Source organism: Muntiacus reevesi, chromosome 18 (assembly GCF_963930625.1).
Source record: "Muntiacus reevesi chromosome 18, mMunRee1.1, whole genome shotgun sequence".
Taxonomy (NCBI): Eukaryota; Metazoa; Chordata; class Mammalia; order Artiodactyla; family Cervidae; genus Muntiacus; species Muntiacus reevesi.
Window position 1 is genome coordinate 40,813,383 of NC_089266.1, and position 19,051 is coordinate 40,832,433.

At 37.5% G+C, this 19,051-nt stretch overlaps 1 protein-coding gene across 3 annotated transcripts in view; it reads left to right on the forward strand.

The window, feature by feature from the left end:
* The window catches only part of SSH2 (slingshot protein phosphatase 2), a 229,450-nt gene that overhangs the window by 93,969 nt on the left and 116,430 nt on the right, over nucleotides 1-19,051 (forward strand). For all 3 annotated transcript variants that reach the window (XM_065908717.1, XM_065908718.1, XM_065908721.1), the window contains one exon: nucleotides 6,360-6,403. In XM_065908717.1, coding sequence (XP_065764789.1) covers nucleotides 6,360-6,403 — 44 coding nt within the window. The remainder of the gene's footprint in view (nucleotides 1-6,359; nucleotides 6,404-19,051) is intronic.

Sequence of the window (19,051 nt, forward strand, 5' to 3'; positions counted from 1 at the left end):
GGATCTCTGTGATAGAAAAAACAGTCTAGCAACTCTGAAATTATGGCAAGTTGGGGGGCGCAGGTGGGGTTAAGTTGCCTGTATTAAATAAAAAATTTAGGTAGAATAAGGATTATAAACAAAAGGCAGCCAGTGACAGCTCCACACCCAGAGCTCGGGTTTTCTAGTGCGCAATGAGTGACTGTACCTCGTCAGCTAGCTGTTGACCAAAGACTTGGTGTTCTTCAGAAGCAAAGTTACATTAGCCAAATTCTAATCAAGCTGGCTTTCTTATCACTGAAGAAGTACCTCATTAACCATTCCAATTGTGATTCATAGGTATTTGTATTTGAAAGGAATTCAAAGGAAATACTTGAGAAATAGTAGGTGTCTCACAGAGGTTTTCTATTGCTTGAAATCATGGGCAATAAAGTTTATTTAGAGCTTTTTAAAACGTGTCATAATGACAGCATAGTGTGGCTTTGATTTCAGAAATAAGGATTGCACTGTATTCTGGCTTCCTTATTTTTACTTTAATATGTCTTACGTCTCCCTGACATATGACTAGTTTGAATCTCTGTTTTGGGTCTTAATCCCAGCAAGTGTCACACATCTCAATTTAAACAACTTTAAAACAAAGTCATCTTATATTGGGACTGCTGATTTGATGAAGTTTGAGCTCCTTACAAACCAGCTTCTCAGATGTAAGTGCCCAGGTTATTCATTCTGGTCCTAGACAGTGTGTGTGTGTGTGTGTGTGTGTGTGTGTGTGTGAATGGCCACACTTTCAGGTCCTTTCTTATCTTCAGAGAGCATACTTCGTTATAGACATTATCCATATGGCCTTCCATGCATCTTGTACTGAATAGGAATCATCTTCTTTATTCTCTTCTCTCCTGGATATCTTTGTGGCCCTAGCCTTTAGAAATTCTACTTCATTAACTCTTTAACTGCCTTTTTCCTGTCCTGTTCATTTTGCCTGCATACTTACTAGCTAGTCATCGGTTGATTGTCATTGAGAGGGTTGATTAAAGATGACTATGAAGTCTTTGCTGTTTCGCCCACTGAGAGATAGTCTAATTCCCCTCCCCTTGAATCTGGGCTCGACCTCTTTAATACACCTGCAGAGTATGGCAGAAGTGACACTGTGCCAGCTCTGTGCCTAGCCTCCTGGAGTTCTAAGCCCCCATGCGAATAAACCAACCCTGAGGCCCTAATGGACTTTGAGAAGGCCCAATCCATAGGCATTCTAGTTGACTTTCCACTTGAGCCCAGCTTAAGGCCTCCAGGCTAAGATGTCAGGCTTATGCATGAAGCTGCTTGGACTCTCACTTAGCCCATCTTCCAGTTAAATGCCACCAGAGTAGCACTGAGTGAACTTTAGCAGTACTCTGTGGAGTAGAAGAATCACCTAGCTAAATACTGCTTGAAGTTCTGACCCACGAAATATAATAAGTTAGTGGCTTGTTATAAAGCAATAGATAACCCAAAATGATTCCACACCCATCTTCTTTCTCTCTTGTTTCTTAGAGAGACTCTAAGCCTTCTCTTACCAATAGCCAAGTGGCAATATGGTGCCCTATTTCCTCCTCAAGCGTGTATTCTTCACATTTGCTTCTTTCAAAAGCCAGAAGCAGGATTTCCTGATTTCAAAGCTCATGTCCACTCTTAGAAAGACTACTAGATTATTTTTTCCTGTCTGACATATACCCTCAGTTTTTTCCCAGGGACAGAAGTGATGGATGGATAATCTGAAGTCCAGTTAATGAATAATCCACAACCACTTTTTGTGACCCTAGGACCGTTATCTTAATGTTCTACCCTTATGGACTTGTGACATCAGTGTTACCTGATAGCCTTAACCTCCAGAACCCATCCTTTTGTTCCAGGAATTCACAGCTGCTCACCATTCCCTACACGTCCAGATTCTTACTCCTCTTTCTGTTCCTTTTGCCAACTCTTCTGCCTGAAATACTCTTCCTCCTATTTTCCATCTAACACAAACCCACTATTCAAGCCTAGCCTGAAAATTAACTTCTGTGAAGCATATCCAAGCCCCATCGTTAAGTCATTTCCTCCCCTGTTGGTTCTAGAGCACTTTGTATATCCTCTGCTGTAAGCCAAATGACATATAATTTTTGGCTTATGGAACTGTCTCCCCTACTACAGTATGAACTATCCAAGGATAAGGGCAATTCTGCTTACTTTTAATTCCTGGTGCCTAGTACCTAACACATCATAGGTGGTCAATTAATGTGGAATGAATGAATGAATATATAAATGAGAGCAAGTGACTGATTCTCTCTGCTTAACCAAAGGAAAAGCCTAAGGTATTACTTCCAGATCTTCATCACAGACTAACTCCTGAGCAACAAAAACTGTTCTATTAACCGACTAAGGGTAAAACATAGCTGGCATAGTCCTTACTAGCTAAGAATGCACAGCCAATTAGCTCCGTGTTTGCATGGTTTTAGTTCACTGCTCCAATCATGCATTCATTCACCTCTTTATCGAGTTCCATGTGCACACAGGGCATTGTGCTAAACACAAGGTGAGATGCAAAGGGAAAATAAGGCAGATTACAGTTTGATAATGAAACGTAAAACAAGAGCCCAACGGTAACCCGGAGACAAATCTCAGTAGTGCCATAGGAAGCATGCACAGTAACTGTAAGGTTTGGAGGGAGGCAGACAGCCTCTCAGTAAGATGAAAACAGAAGCATCATGAACTACTGACTTTTAAAGCCAGCTTTTAAGGTTGCAGAAGGATCTAGGAGGGTGGGGAAGGGCCTTCCACCATGATGAAACAACATGGAGCTTTGCGAAATGATGAATGAATCCACTTGGATTGGAGTGTAAAGAATTTTGGTATGAAAAGTGTAAAGAATCTTGGACCATAAAGGTTGGGAAATTATTGCTTAACACCTACCTAGCCTGGTGTTTTTCAAGGCTAGCAGCACTTCCAGCCTACTTCTCAACAAATATGACTTAGATGCTTATGTTCTTTTTCAAACATCTTTTACTTAAGTGACCTACTTTTGTGTTCAGTTATTAAGAAGATTAATAAGAATGTATTAACTTATCAATTCTTACTTAGTGGTTCCTGAATACCCTACAATTATGTATTATATTTTAATTGAAGCATAGTTTATATACAGCATTATATTAAAGTGTACCACATAGTGATTCAATATATTTATAGATTACACTTCATTTACAGTAATTACAAAATAATGGCTATATTTCCCTGTGCTGTCCAATATATTCTTTTTATTCATTATACACAGTACTTTGTATCTCTTAATCCCATACATCTATCTTGCCCACTCTGTTCCCTCTCTCTCCACTGGTAACCACCAGTTTGTATTTTATATCTATGAGTCTGTTTCTGTTCTAAGCATTCATTTATTTTATTTTTTTAGGTTCCACGTGTAGATGATAACATGGAGTATTTGGCTTTCTCTAACTTATTTCACTGAGCATAATACCCTCCAGGTCTATCCATGTTGTTGCAAAATGGCAGAATTTCATTCTTTTTTATGCCTGAGCATGGACAGAGGAGCCTGGCGGGTTACAGTCCATGGGGTCACAGAGTCAGACACAACTTAGCAAGTAAACAACAGCAACAGTATTCCATTTATTCCATTACATATACATACACACACACACACACTCACACACACACACACGGCACATCTTTATCCATTCATCTGTTGACGGAAACATAGGTTGAGTCCATATCTTGGCTATTATAAATAATGCTGTTGCTGTGGACATTGGGGTGCATGTGTCTTTTTGAATTAGTGTTTTCTGAATATCCTAAAATGCCTATTCAGAATCTCACATCATATTGTTTATAGGTCAATTTTTTCTTTAGAACATCAGGAAGAAATTGTACTCTTTAAATAAAAACTGCTTAACAATAGTACTCTGGAATATTTTTTAAAAAGTCAACAAACGTGTGTTTAATCATTTAATTATTTCGTTCTCCTTACACATCAAAAATGATTCTATCTACTTAGAAGAACTGATAGTTATGTCTACACTTTTCTCCTGGTGTTTTCTAATAATCTGAGCACACTGACTATTTGCATTTTTTTCTTTTCTTTTTACCAACAATATGTCAAGTTATTTGACAAGATAGGTGGTTTTATATGGTCTAGTGTATGCACTTGTTACAATAGAATGGTAAGCATTCTCCCTTTAGCTACCGTTCAACTGCCACCATTCAAGGTAACTGTGTTACCTGATCATTAATCTTGCTGAATAAGCAGTGTTGAATCTTTGTATTTTTGGCAGTGAATTCCATTGAAATAAGCATAATTGAACACTTTCTTCATTTTTTAAAAAAAATTCCATTTTACCTTGCCTTGACATACTGAGTATTTTTCCCTAAGCCTCTTTTTCCAAGTAAGATGAAAGGGAAGCAAATAATTCATTGGCCTGACTATTGTAAAACTATCTAAAAAAGAAGAAAAAAAAGTCATTTGGGGATCTGTGTTAGAAACACTGTTCTGGCTTACTTTTTTTCTGTGCAAAAGGAATTTTCCACGCCTTTGGCACTATTTTAAAGTGTAAACGTCATAAAAGAAAGATGACAAAAGGATATTGTTGTATTATAATCCTTGAGAAAAGTTACACTGTCTTCTGCAGTTTCCTTCCCACCCCCTGTCCTGGGATTGGGGTACCAAAGGCAGATTTTTAGTTTAGAGGCAGCTATTTATAGCAGAAATATAGGCCTGAGTTCAAATTGTGACTCCCATCATTTATTGGCTTTGTGACATTTAGCAAGCCCCACGGCGTTGTGGTACACATTAAATAAAATAATGTATAAATTATCTGGCCTGTCGTGGTATTAAATAAATGTTAGTTCACCTCTGTAGATGTAACTGGTTTTGGCTCTTTGCACCCTCCAAGGAAGCATAGTTCCCTCAGGCTCCAAAATCTAACATTTGTATTTGCTTATGAGTCTTTTCATTTTCATTCTCGCAGACTTTCCAGGTTCTGACTGTTGACTCTAGAGACGATTGGTTCTTTTAAACACTGTTCTTCACTTCCCAAAAGGCATCCTTCTAAACCTAAAATTTCCCCTATAGGCAGAGTGTAATATACCATGACACTCTCCCCGTCCTCCCTCTGAGGGTATGATCTTTGCTGTCTCCTGCTGTTTGTACAAGATAATGGGCATACCTGAAATCAATAATGAAAATAAAATGAGAATAAAAGTTATAGAGCTGGCTGTTGCTGCCCAGGAATGGAGGCAGGATGATGTAGAGGTAATGGGGATGGTTCCATAAACTGAAAATGTGGGTGACTTACCAGAAGACAATACTCATATTGTTTGAGTTGTTTTTCTCCTATTTTTGTGTTTGCCAAATAGGGCAAAAGTGACCAGAGTGCAAATATAAAATGTCAGAGAGGAAATTTAAGGACAAAGTTAACACCTCAATATCATTCGCTCATCTTTTCTCATGCTTTTCCTTCATGTTGCTGTTCTTGTCTCCATGAAGATCTATATAATATCTTAACATATAATAATTCCTAACCTAAGTCAGAGTGAATGATATCCTTTTTCAGTGTGTTGGGAGGCAGTATTTTATCAGTTTTAATTCTAGCTTACCACATGAGTTTCCTTGAGCAACTTCTTTCCTTTTTGTGAATTTCAGTTTCTATAAAATATTCATATTTCGTTGAGCCTAAATTGCTGACACCTCAATTATTTCATGTGCCACTATAAAATATAAATATTGTGATTAAATGATGATTCCTTTCTTTTTAGTTGCATTGATTGTAGATTTATGTGTATGTGTCAGAATTGGTGAAAACTAGGGTACAATCAACCTTCTCAGTTTATAAGGAATAAGTTGGACAGTGTACTTAAAAGTATTGATCAAGGCACCTGGAATGTTATAAATATTCAGTAAGTAATAGTTCATTAAGGTGATGGTGCTGTGATCAAAAGAACTTTTCAAAATGGTGTTCATTATTTAGGTTGTTCTTTGGGAGTCAGAATCGTTAATAGGTCACCTAGATGAGATTTGTTGGTGAAAGTCAGAATGCCCACTCATTTTAATTGAAAGTAACAGTAACATAACATCTCCAGTTAGTTTTCAGAGATATTCTTTTCATTATGAATACTTTGTTATTAAAAAATTTGTAGGCTATTGTTAAAGTTTCCTCCAGGAATACATTCTGTTGATATATATTATATCAACCCAGTGGGTTGGTTGAAGTCACTTTTTATGGAGAGAATTTAGTTTAAGTACACACCATCAATGAGATACTCCCTACATGTAAAACTTAATAAAATTGCATTCGTTGGTGTTATGATATGGGACCTCAGATTTTAAGTAATTTTTTCTCATTTTCCTCTCTCTACAGGAGGCAGACAGTGGGGAGGAGGAATGCCGATCACAGCCCAGGAGGTATGTTTGTTCATTACATCCTATAGCATTTCTATAGTGCTTTTTCTCTAACTCTTTCTCAGTCTTGTCAGATGATTTTGTCCTGGTTTTCCAAGATGCTTAGTTGGTGTCTCAAAATGGAATTGCTTTAAGAATCCCGTTACTGATTCAGATTTGAAGTGGTGGACTGTATTATGTTGTACACATGAAACTAATGTAATTATCTTATGTCAGGTACACCTCAATGTATAAATTAACTAATTAACTTAATTAAATAGTAGATTTCTCTTTTTTATTTTTTTAACCAGAAAGGCCAGTACTGGCCTAGCTTTGACCCAAGTCTGTAAAACTCTTAGGTAATGAAAAGGCAAATTTTCCTTACCTAACTAAAGAACATTTCAGCCTTCAGTTTTGTCCTTATGTTTGTCATTCATTTTGACGGGTTTTGGCGGTTTTTTAGAGATTGGTTAATATGAAGAATACACTAATTAGCTTGTGTGTGCGTGCTCGATCGATTCAGTTGTGTCTGACTCTTTGCAGCCTTTGGACTATAGCCCGCCCGGTTCCTCTGTCCAGGCAATTCTCTGGGCAGGTGGAGCGGGTGGCCATGCCCTCCTCCGCTAAGTAACTTACCCAGTCTTTTAAAATACAGTGAAACTTTTTTTTGCCCTCTCATGTTATAAGTATATCAATACTTGCTGGCATTAAAAGAAAAGAATTATGAGAGATATCTCGGATGTATATAATAACATTTCTGTTATCTTCTTTAAAATGCTTTTTATGGTTATATTTAAGATTTAATAATAGTTCACTGAAATCCTTAAAAATTTGAAAGTCTGTAGCACTGTCAATGTTGTAATGCAACAAACTATATTTTATATGATATTTTAGTTTCTCAAGATTGCATAGAATTCTACTTTCTTTCTTGTTATAAGTACATTATTATACTGTGACCCAATAGAGTGTATCTTTTGTATGAAATAAGTGCCTTTTAAAAATATTTGTTTAAATGTCTGTGAAATAAAATTTTTTTAATCAACTCACTTGAGGACATTATGCTAAGTGAAAAAACCCAGTCCCAAAAGGACACATACTGTATGATTCCACCTATCTGAGATACCTAAGGTAGTCAGATTCTCAGAGATGAAAAGTAGAATGTTGGTTGCCAGGGTCTGGTAGAGGATGAATGAGGAATTATTGCTTAATGGGTACAAAGTTTCATTTTTGGAGGAGAAAAAGTTCTTGAGATGGATGGTAGTGTTAGTTGCACAACAGTGTGAATTACTTAATCCCCTGTACATTTAAAAATAGTTAAGAAGGCAAGTTCTATATTATATGTAGTTTACCATATTTAAAAAACAAATGATCTATTCCTACCCACTAAGTCCTTTTTATGATAGCTAATTCTGGTGATATGTTGTCTTTCACAGAAGATAGGCATAAAAATATCATAACACAGTTCTGGAACTGAAAATCAGGTTATGTATTATTACCTTTTTGGTAAAAACATAAATGGATGAAATTCAGTTCCAGTCTTTCCTTTTACATATTTATGAACTCACTGCTTTTCATCTTCTTATGTCCTGACCCACTTTGCTGACTGGAGAATAAACAAAGCCATGTAACATGCCAATATTCAGCCGTTTTGACTTCCAAATGGATGTCTCATGAGTCAGCCTAATAAAATATCAAGGTAATAAATATTCTCAGTTGTGTCTGACTCTTTGTGACCCTGTGGACTGTAGCCCACCAGGTTCCCCTGTCCATAGGATTTTCCAGGCAAGAATACCAGAGTGGGGTGCCATGCCCTCCTCCAGGGGATCTTCGTGCTGCAGAGATCAAACCTGTGTCTCCTGCATTGCAGGCAGATTCTTTTCCACTGGGGCTTCCCTGGTGGCTCAGAAGGTAAAGCATCTGCCTGCAGTGTGGGAGACCCAGGTCGGGAAGATCCCCTGGAGAAGGCAGTGGCAGCCCACTCCAGTACTCTTGTCTGGAAAATCCCATGGACAGAGGAGCCTGGCGGGCTACAGTCCACGGGTCCCGCAGAGTCGGACACGACTGAGCGAATTCACTTTCTTTCTTTCTTTCTTTTCCACTAGTGCCACCTGGGAACCTCCAAGGTAATAAATAAAAGTGAGCAAAAGGAAGATACCATTGAAATAAATCTTTGAAATCCCAAGGTACCTTTTTTAAGATAATTAGTTGTGGAAGGAAATAAAGTACCTTAGATCTAAATTTAGAAAATATTTTAATTATAGTAGAATTCTCCCATTTCTGTATATATCAACTGTAAGTAAGTAGGTTTGCTACTTCAAACCTAGCAATGAAAGTTTTGTAGCAGGTGAGGAAGAAAGAGAGAGAGAGAGCAAGCAGTGTGGGCCAGAGGAATATCTACCAGAAAATATCCAGTAAGTTCTGGGTCTTGGATAAATGGGGTAGGTAGAACAGAAGAGCATTCCATACACAGGAGGATGGGGAGGTGGGAGGATATGCCCAGAAGTATGGAAGTAGGTACTAATGTGTTCCAAGGGCAATAAGAAGACCATTATTCATATCTTAAGAGTGGATCAACTTCGATTTGGTAGATCTTTGTCTAAAAGAATGCATGACTGCTGGATAAGAGTCTGGCAGTGTTATGCAGTATGAGAGGAGGCAGGAGAATGAGCTAGAGAGCTGTTGCAGGCAGATGGCTAGAGGTGGGTAGTCACCTCCCTAACTGATAGCAGCATGAAGACAGAAACTGTATCTTTTATCTCAGCATCTGCAGCAATTAGCCTGTAGTTGGCACTCATTAAATGAATGAACAGGAATAGAAGATTGGTTGATACCTTTACTAGAAATGGTGTAGTTGAAAAAGAAAGAGTTCACCTTTGCACATGTGAAACAGCCCAGTAATAGTCAAGTGGAAATAGCTTAAAGAGGGCTGAAAGAAAACATAGAATTTAAGGTGTAGTTTCAAATGGTGGTGGTTTAGTTACTAAATCGTGTCCGACTCTTGTGACTGCCCACCAGGCTTCTCTGTTCATGGCATTTTTCAGGCAAGAATACTGAAGTGGGTTGCCATTTCTTTCTCCAGGGGATCTTCCTGACCCAGGAATCAAACCCAGGTCTCCTACATTGCAGGCACATTTTTGCATTGCAGGTGGATTCTTTACCAACTAAACTATGAGGAAAGCCCTAATTTCACATGGTACTGTGTTACTAATGCATTCATTTTGTAGACACATCTTTCTTCCAGATCTCTGTCTCTGGTACCTCATCAAGTTTTCCTTCTCTTGCCTTTGGGCTGTTTCTTTTTTACTTTTGAGATATGACTTCATTTCAGCCTGCTTAGTGAAATAATTTATGTTTGGATTTAAATATCATAGTGACAATAAATACTACATTGCCCATCTTTCCTGTAGAAAGGAAACAGGTGTACTTCTAACTGAGTGTGTGTTCTAGTTAAAGAATTTGTTAACTTAGAAAATAAGAGCATTATACTTAAATTGAAAAAAAAGGGCGGTAAAGAGGAAAAGCCTATTGTAAATATGACCTATTAATTTATCCTCATATGTATATTTCGGGAGGGGGGGCTTCCCAGGTGACGCTATTGGTAAAGAAGTGAAAGTGATAGTCACTCAGTCATGTCCGACTCTTTGCAACCCCATGGACTATACAGTTCATGGAATTCTCCAGGCCAGAATACTGGATTGTGTAGCCTTTCCCTTCTCCAGGGGATCTTCCCAACCCAGGGATCAAACCCAGGTCTCCCACATTGCAGGCGGCTTCTTTACCAGCTGAGCCAAGGGAAGTCCAAAGTCGCTCAGTCATATCTGACTCTTTGCAAATGCATGGATTATACAGTCCATGGAATTCTCCAGGCCAGAATACTGGATTGCGTAGCCTTTCCTTTCTCCAGGGGATCTTCCCAACCCAGGGATTGAACCCAGGACTCCTGCATTGTAGGTGGCTTCTTTACCAGCTGAGCCACAAGGGAAACCCTTGGTAAAGAACCCACCTACCAATGGAGGAGATGTAACAGATGTAAGTTTGATCCCTGGGTCAGGAAGATCCCCTGGAGGAGGGCATGGCAACCCTCTCCAGTGTTCTTGCCTGGAGAATCCCATGGACAGAGGAGCCTGGTGGGCTACAGTCCATAGGGTTGCAAAGAGTCGGACACAACTGGAGTGACTTAGCACACAGCACATATATATTTTAAAATTTTGAAACAATCTCATACTTATAGAAAAATTGTTGATACAGTGCAAAGAACTTTTTATTTTCTGAGCCATTTGATATTAAGATGCCCCCATCACGTCACTTTTCTGTTTTAAGAAATAAAATTATATTATTTCACAGAGAAACCTTTTATTGAACTTAGAATATGTGCATGTGTGTGATTGATTGATTGATTTATAAAAGCAAAGCTTTCCCATGTGTTAAAAACCAGCTCTAACTGATGATAGTGAAGCTCTACATCTTTTGCTTTTGGTCTGTCTGAAGTCTGAATCTCCACCTCTCTCCACATGGGTTGCTCTTCTGATCCAGAAAACTTTCGGCTGTTTATAAATATTTTGATGTGGCCACCAGGGGGTGTAGTGAGCTATCCTCCCATCCTCGAGTTCTGCCACTGTGTGGTAAATGCACAGTTTGGAAGGTTCTTTCCTAGCTACTCAACAAGAATAAGAATTTTCGTTTCACTGAAGTACTCTTTGTTTCTGAAGAATGTGTTCACAGACTGTATTTTATGTTTATCTGACATGTTCTGCTTCTGAGAACAAGAGTCATTCCTTTTAAATCTGATTTGAAAAACTAATTATTGAAGCCACAGTGAAATAAGGTATATCTGTTAAAAGCTAAATAGTTAATTCTACTTTTTTCTCCCAGATGTTATTCTTCAGGGTATAAACAACAAACAAAAGTTGCTTCCCCTTAATTCTTGACTTGGGCAAACTAAATTTTTGAAAAGTTGTTTTCTTATAAAATTCTGGAGACTTATGAAGTGTCAACTACCTATTGCTTCTGGGAAAGGATGCTGGGAAGATATTGGAGAAGGAAGCACCAGGAATCTGCCTCTCCACTTTGACAACAATTGCACTGGTGAATCTGTCTGATGTAACATGAGTTTGAGTAGACTCCAGGAGTTGGTGATGGACAGGGAAGCCTGGCATGCTGCAGTCCATGGGGTTGCAAAGAGTCAGACACGATTGAGTGACTGATTGTGGAGCTCTGTGGTCTATTGAAGGCTTGCAACTTCCAAGGAAAGAACTAGAGGGTAAATTGTGATCAATTTTAGCTCTTAACTCTTAGTAACTACCCATCCCTCACTCTCAGCTATATGGTAAATAGCCGTGCACGTGTTCCTGGTACAGCTTGCATACAGGTTGTATTAATAGAAAGTGGGATGAGCAAAAAGGATCCTATCCTCTAGATATCAAGATATCAGAGATCTGTGATCTGATAGCTGAGTGCCACTTCTGACCATTGAGGTGCAGACAAAGAGGCAGGCAACCACTGTTGCGGAATAATCCCCCTTTTGTTGCAAGCCCCTCTTCATGCTGAAGTGACTTCAGGGATTTAAAAGACTAGCACGTTTTTTTCCTCCCCTTTCACTTTTTGCCTTTCTGCCTTTTGAGAGTCAGACATTAAGGATGAGGACTTCAAAAACATCTCATATGGGGGAAAATTGAACATGTCTATGTTTGCCTAGGGAAAAGCTCAGAAAAGACCTGAAAAGAGCTTAGGTTTACATCTCAGCCTAATCCTCAGTGAGCTGGCCTTGTCATCATGCTTAGTTGCTTAGTCATGTATGACTCTTTGTGACCCTTTGGATTGTAGCCCATCAGGCTTCTCTGATCCATGGGATTTTTCAGGCAAGAATATTGGAGTAGATTGCCATTTTCCTCCTCCAAGGGATCTTCTTGACCCAGGGATCAAACCTGTGTTTCCTGTGTCTCCTGCATTGCAGGTGGATTCTTTACCTGATGGCCTCCAACAATCAAAAAGACAAAAACAATAACAAAAAATAGTAAACCCTGGGGAAGGTGAAGAATCAGATTTCCAAAGTTACTACGTTATTAGATTAAAATGTCCTATGTTCAACAAAAAAAATCACAAGGCATACAAAGAAACAGTAAAGTATGATCCATTCAAAGGAAAAAAATAATAGAAACTGTCCCTGAAAAAAGATGTGATGAAGATATGCTACACAAAGACTCTAAAGCAACTATCTTAAAGACATTCAAAGTACTAAAGGAAAATGTGGGGGAATTTACAAAAATAATATGTGAACAAAATGAAAGTATCAATAAGGAGATAGAAAGTCTAAAAAGAAACCAAGAAAGAATGTCTGGAGCTGAAAAGTACAGTAACTAAAAAGAATTTCTCTAGACAGATTCAAAGGCAGGTTTAGCAGGAAAGAGAAAGGAAAATCAAACCTGAAGATAGGGCAATGGAAATTATCAAGTCTGAGGAACAGAAAGAAAAAAGAGTGAATAAAAGCAAGCGGAGCCTAAGGGACTTATGGGAGATCATCAAGAAGACCAACATATGTGTCATGAGAGTCCCAGAAGGATGAGAGAGAAGGAGGCAGAGTAAATATTTAAAGAAATAATGGCTAAAAACATCACAATTTGGAAGTTTCCTGATGGCCTAGTGTTTAGGATTCTAGGCTTTCACTGTTATGGCCCAGGTTCAATCCCTGGTCCAGAAACTGAAATCCTGCAAGCTGCAAGGCACAGTCAAAAGGGGGGAAAAAACCCTTCCCAAGTTTGATAAAAGACATAAATATCCAAGAAGCTCAACAAACTCTAGGTAAGATGAACTCAAAAAGACTCACACTAAGACACATTATAATCAAATTTCCAAAAGACAAAGAATCTTGAAAGCATCAAGAAAGAAGTGTATCATCACATATAAGGGATCCCCAAGGTTAGATTATCAGCAGATTTCTCATCAGAAACTTGGAGGCCCAAAGACCTATGAACCAATACATTCAAAGTTCTAAAAGAAAACAATAGTCAGCCAAGAATCTTATACCTGGCAAAACTTCCCTTCAGCAGAGAAAGAGAAATTAAGACTCCAGATAAATAAAAGCTGAGGAAGTCTGTGACCACTAGACCTGCCCTGCAGGAAATGCCCAAAGTTTCTCCTGCCAGGTAAAAATGAAAGGACATCAGACAGTAATTCAAAGCCATATGGAGATATAAAGATCTCAGTAAAGGTAAATACATGGGCAATTATAAAAGTTAGTATTATTGTAACATTGATTTGGAACTGCACTTTTTACTTTCTACCTGATTTGAGACTAGCACATTTAAATGAAAAAATCCTTCAATTATTAGTGTAAAAACTAGTGTTACGGTAACTTTGCTTTGTAACTCCATATCTTGTTTTCTGCATAATTTAAGAGACTAATGCGTTTAAAAGAATTAATAGTTTATGTTTTGGGATCCACAATAAAGGTGTTGTGACATCAGCAACTGAAAAGAGTGGAGACAGAGCTGTAGAGGAGCAGAATTTTTGTATGTTATTGAAGGTAAGCTGGTATAAACTGAAGTTAAAGTGTTAAAACTTTAGGTTGTTAAATGTAATCCCATTATAACCACAAAAAAAATTAGCTATAGAACATATGCAAAAGGAAATGAGAAAGGAATCTCAACATTTCACTACAAAAACGCAGCTAAACACAAAAAGAAGACAGTAATGCAGGAAATAAGGAACAAAATGCTTAAAGGCGCATGTAAAATAAATAACATAATGAGAGAAGTGAGTCTCTTCCTATCGTCAGTTACTTTAAGTAATTTCTCCATTTCGGGGAAGGGATAGTTTGGGAGTTTGAGATGGACATGTATATTTAGTATATTTAAGCTAGTATATTTAAACTAGATAATCAGCAAGGACCTACTGTATAGCACAAGGAACTCTGCTCAATATTATGTAACAACTTAAATGGGAAAATAATTTGAAAGAGAATATATATATATGTGTACATATAACTGAATCACTTTGCTGTATACCTGAAACTGTCACAACATTGTTAATCAACCATCATATAAAATAAAAATTCTTAAAAATACATTAAAAACAAAATGGAAATTATGTTTTTTAAAAAATCTCACCTTCAGAAAAGTTTCAGTAAACTTTGAAAAATTAATAAAGTTAATACACTTTCCTTCTTGTTCACTACAAGTTATTTGTTTTGGATGAAAGGATAAGAGGCTATTAGGAAAGATTTATTCTACACACTTAATTCAAAACTGCTGAGTTCAACATAAGGTCAAGTTTTTATTTTCCTTCTCTCTTTCTGATATTCTTGTGTTTATGGGTTTAAACAGTATAAACTGTAGGAACTCCTAATATACATGATTTTTCTTACCCTAAAACATAGTTACATAAGCATATGCATATACACACACACAGGGTATACAAATATACATACATATTTAAAATTATATATATGTATAAGCTGTATGTTTGTTTTAAAGACATTTTAAAGGAAATAAACACTTCAGAAAGATTTCCTATTATAATTCAAACTCTCAAATCACCATCATCATCAAATTCCTAATCACATCAACATTTATATTTAATTATCTCAGAAGATGATGAGTAAACCATCTGATGGAGAGTTTTTACAAAGTAAAATAAAAAAACATTCATTAAAACTAATGTGTTGAATATTAGTATTATTTGTAGACTGTTAGTCTTCAGAGAAGATAATTCAAAATGCTTACCACACTTTCATCAGGTGCTTTCCCAGGTAAAAGTGAAATCTTATCCCAGTGCAACATCTGTTTTTCAAATTGTAATTTAACAGTAAATCTATATGCTGCTGCTAAGTCACGTCAGTCGTGTCCGACTCTGTGCGACCCCATAGACGGCAGCCCACCAGGCTCCCCCGTCCCTGGGATTCTCCAGCCAAGAACACTGGAGTGGGTTGCCATTTCCTTCTCTGATGCATGAAAGTGAAAAGTATAAAAGGAAGTTGCTCAGTCGTATCCGACTCTTAGCGACCCCATGGACTGCAGCCTACCAGGCTCCTCCATCCGTGGGATTTTCCAGGCAAGAGTACTGGAGTGGGGTACCATTGCCTTCTCCGGGAAAGCTATATAAATGTATATAATTTGTAAGCATGCTAATACTTATATTATACCTGTGTAATGACAGAAAATTGGACTACATTATTGTTTTTCTTATCTTCACTGTAATAATATTTCTATGATAAAAATCCAGTTCTGTTTGAGCCTTCCTTTCTATCTGTAAAATGAGGATTGCATCTTCTCACCTGTCTTACAGGACTGTTGAAAATGCAGGCAAAATTGTTGATAGGAAAGCTTAAATGAGTATTCAGCACCAAATATTAAGCCAAGATATAAAGTGACGGTACTTTCACTAGTATTTTCTAAATTCTTTTCCATTTTAATTTCACAAGCTCACAGTCTTACTTCTCTTAATTCTGTGCTATGACTGACACCCTGTACATCATAGAGTATTAAGATCACTTACTGAAGAAAAACAAGAAGAGAAATTGTCAGACTTCAAATTACCAATAAAGTTCTTACTTAGTACAAACCGAATATTGAATTAGAAATGAGCATTTCCCATCTCTGAGTCAAATCTGATTCAACTTAGATGATTACCAAAAATCATAGCCATAGCCATTGAATGCTAAATGTAAAACCCTGTTTAAAGGTACTGATCATCTTGCTTCATTCATCAATGAATATTTATTAAGCACAGACTCATCTGCTTGCTTCTCTGACTCACTGCTATTCCACCATCCTGAGGCAAAAAGATTGTATTAATAAATATAACTGGCAGACTATTCTGGTATTCATTATTCACTGGGAATTTCCTCAAGCCAAGGAATCATTTGGAGGGAGAAGAAAGGACCTGTTATCGATTACCTAAAACAGCTGTTCTGCTGATACACCAAACAAAAGATCAGGAAATTTAGAAACTGTGTAAAACACGTAATTGGTTATGAGCCACCTTTGCTTATAATAATCCTTACTGTTCAGTGGAAAAATTCTCAGCTCATGCTCTGACAGAGCTCTCTGCTTTCCTTTCCCAGCACTTCCAACGTTGTTGTTACACAGTATTTTCGTTGTCTGTTCTTGCCACTTAAGCTGAGTGAGAGCAGAGATAATATCCTATCCACGATCGTATCCTTAAATTCTGGCACATAGATGGTACTCACTAATTTTCTGTAGAAGGAATAAATGAAGAACTATACTTTCCACCCATTTTTCAGACTTTGGGAAGAGATACTTAGCCTCATTGAGTGCATTTCCTCCACTCTATAATAGAAAAAAGAATATTTTACAGTTTTTTACAAGGGTTTGTGATACAAAGGTTAAATGCCTATCATAATAATAGGCACTCAGCAAAAGGTAAGGTATTATTATTACTGTTAATCCTTTTTATCATTATAAACTGAGCTCTTCTAAAACTAGGGTCATAATTTTATGTTCATAAAAAACAAATTTTTTGTTGTTCAGTCGCTAAATCATGTCCGACTCTTTGTAACCCCACGGACTGCAGCCCACTCGGCTTCCCTGTCTCTCACTGCCTCCCAGATTTTACTCAAACTCATGTCCTTTGAGTCAGTGATGCCATCCAACTATCTCATCCTCTGTTGCTCCCTTCTGCTGCCCTCAGTCTTTCTCAGTATCAGGGTCTTTACCAGTGAGTCAGCTCATGGCATCAAATGGCCAAAGTATTGGAGCTTCAGCTTCAGCATCAGTCCTTCCAATGAATATTCAGGGTTGAAGTAAACAAATCTTTATAGTATTTCAGAAACCTTCAAAATCACTAATAGCCTAGTTATTCATCCCCCCCAACCCCCAAAAAGACAGTTGATACATTAAAATTTTCAAATAAATTTAAATATACCTGGCAAGGCCAATGTGGGTTTAGGAGGGGGGTTGTTCGCTTGCCATGCCCTGCCTTGCGGCATGTGGGATCTTAGTTGCCCTACCAGGAATTGAACCCATGCCCCCTGCAGTGGAGGTACAGAGTCTTAACTTGAACTACTGGAGAAGTTCCAGGCCAATTTTTTTTTGGTGTTTTGTTTTGCAGAACATCCCTCTAAACAGTTGAAATATGTAATCAATGAAATCACTTTTAATATTCAACTGAATTAAATGGTGATTGTCTTAAATAGATTGGTACGTAAATTCCACAGAATACCAAAATAATTTTAAGAAAACCAAACTCCAGGCTTTCTATTAAAAGGATGATCTATAACATATATACACACACAATACTGCTGCATCTTTACCCACATAAAATTTTTATCATTGATACTCTCTGGTACAGGAAAATACAGGCCATGTAAAGATAGGAAAGGCAGATATGGCAGGATTACAAATAATTTACATATGAAAATATGATGCCAGTAAGAAGTTCATGTGTAACTGTTTTTAAGTTGGATATTTTAGTTTGATCCCCAGGTTGGAAAGATCCCCTGGAGAAGGAAATGACCACCCACTCATGTTCTTGCCTGGAGAATCCCATGGACAGAGGAGCCTGATGGGCTACATACAGGCCATGGGGTCACAGAGTGTCAGACACCACTGAAGCAACTTAGCGTGCAGGTTATCTATGATTGAAAAGAAGAAATGGTTCTTGTTTTTTAAAAAAATAACCTGTTGGCCCGAAGTTACATATGAAATTCCAAGTCCTTAACTGTGTGTGATAAGGTAGCTATGCAGGAGCTTAAGTTTTAGAATACCAAATTCCACCATGGAAAGTTCATTAACTGGATTATCTCCGAGCCTTCCCCAATCCTAGACTTTTGTTTGCTTTTTATATTAGTTTATTGGGGGGTATATTAAAGTCTCAACCTGATATAGCAGAAAAGAAGCCTATGCAGATCTCTTCAGATGTCAAAAATATGTCAGGAATGAGAAATTAAATTATCCTTAACACACACACACATTTCATTTCTAGAAATTTCTGGAAAATAATTTCTGAGCCAACTTGATGTGGATCTTCTAGGTTCAAGTATGTGAACACATCTTTGGAAAGTTTTTAATATGCAGAGCATTCTAATCGTCTTATTGATATCTGTACCTTTCATAGAAATACTCCTGTTTTTTGAAGTTTAGACTTTAACTATTGTACCCTTTTTCAAGATCAGTTATTTGGACAATGTTTTAATTTGTCATAGGGTTTTACCTCTCTATTTGCTTGTTTCCATCACGTTATAAACATGGTCAGATCTTTATCAGACCAAAAGAATCTAAAATATAATTTTACAATACCATTTCATAACCTTGTTTTTAGCTCACACTACAAGTTTGTTTTGATTTCTTGAAAGGACAGTCTATATTTACTGCCTCCTTTGTCAACTCATATTTACTGTTTCACCCATGAAATCTGACTTTTTGCCCCTTCCATCACTCCAAATGCTGTTCTTGTTAAGATTGCCAGTGAATAATTTTTGATCCGAATCTTAAATGACACTATTGCCCATTCCTCTATGCAGTTCTCACCTCCTTTGGCTTTCTTTTTAAAAAAAAATATTTATTTATTTGACTACACTGGGTCTTAGTTGCAGCACATGGGATATTCAGTCTTCATTGTGGCATGCAGTATCCTTTGTTATGACATATGGGACCTAGTTCCCTGACCAGGGATCAAACCCAGGCCCTCTACACTGTGAGCTTGGAGTCTTAACCA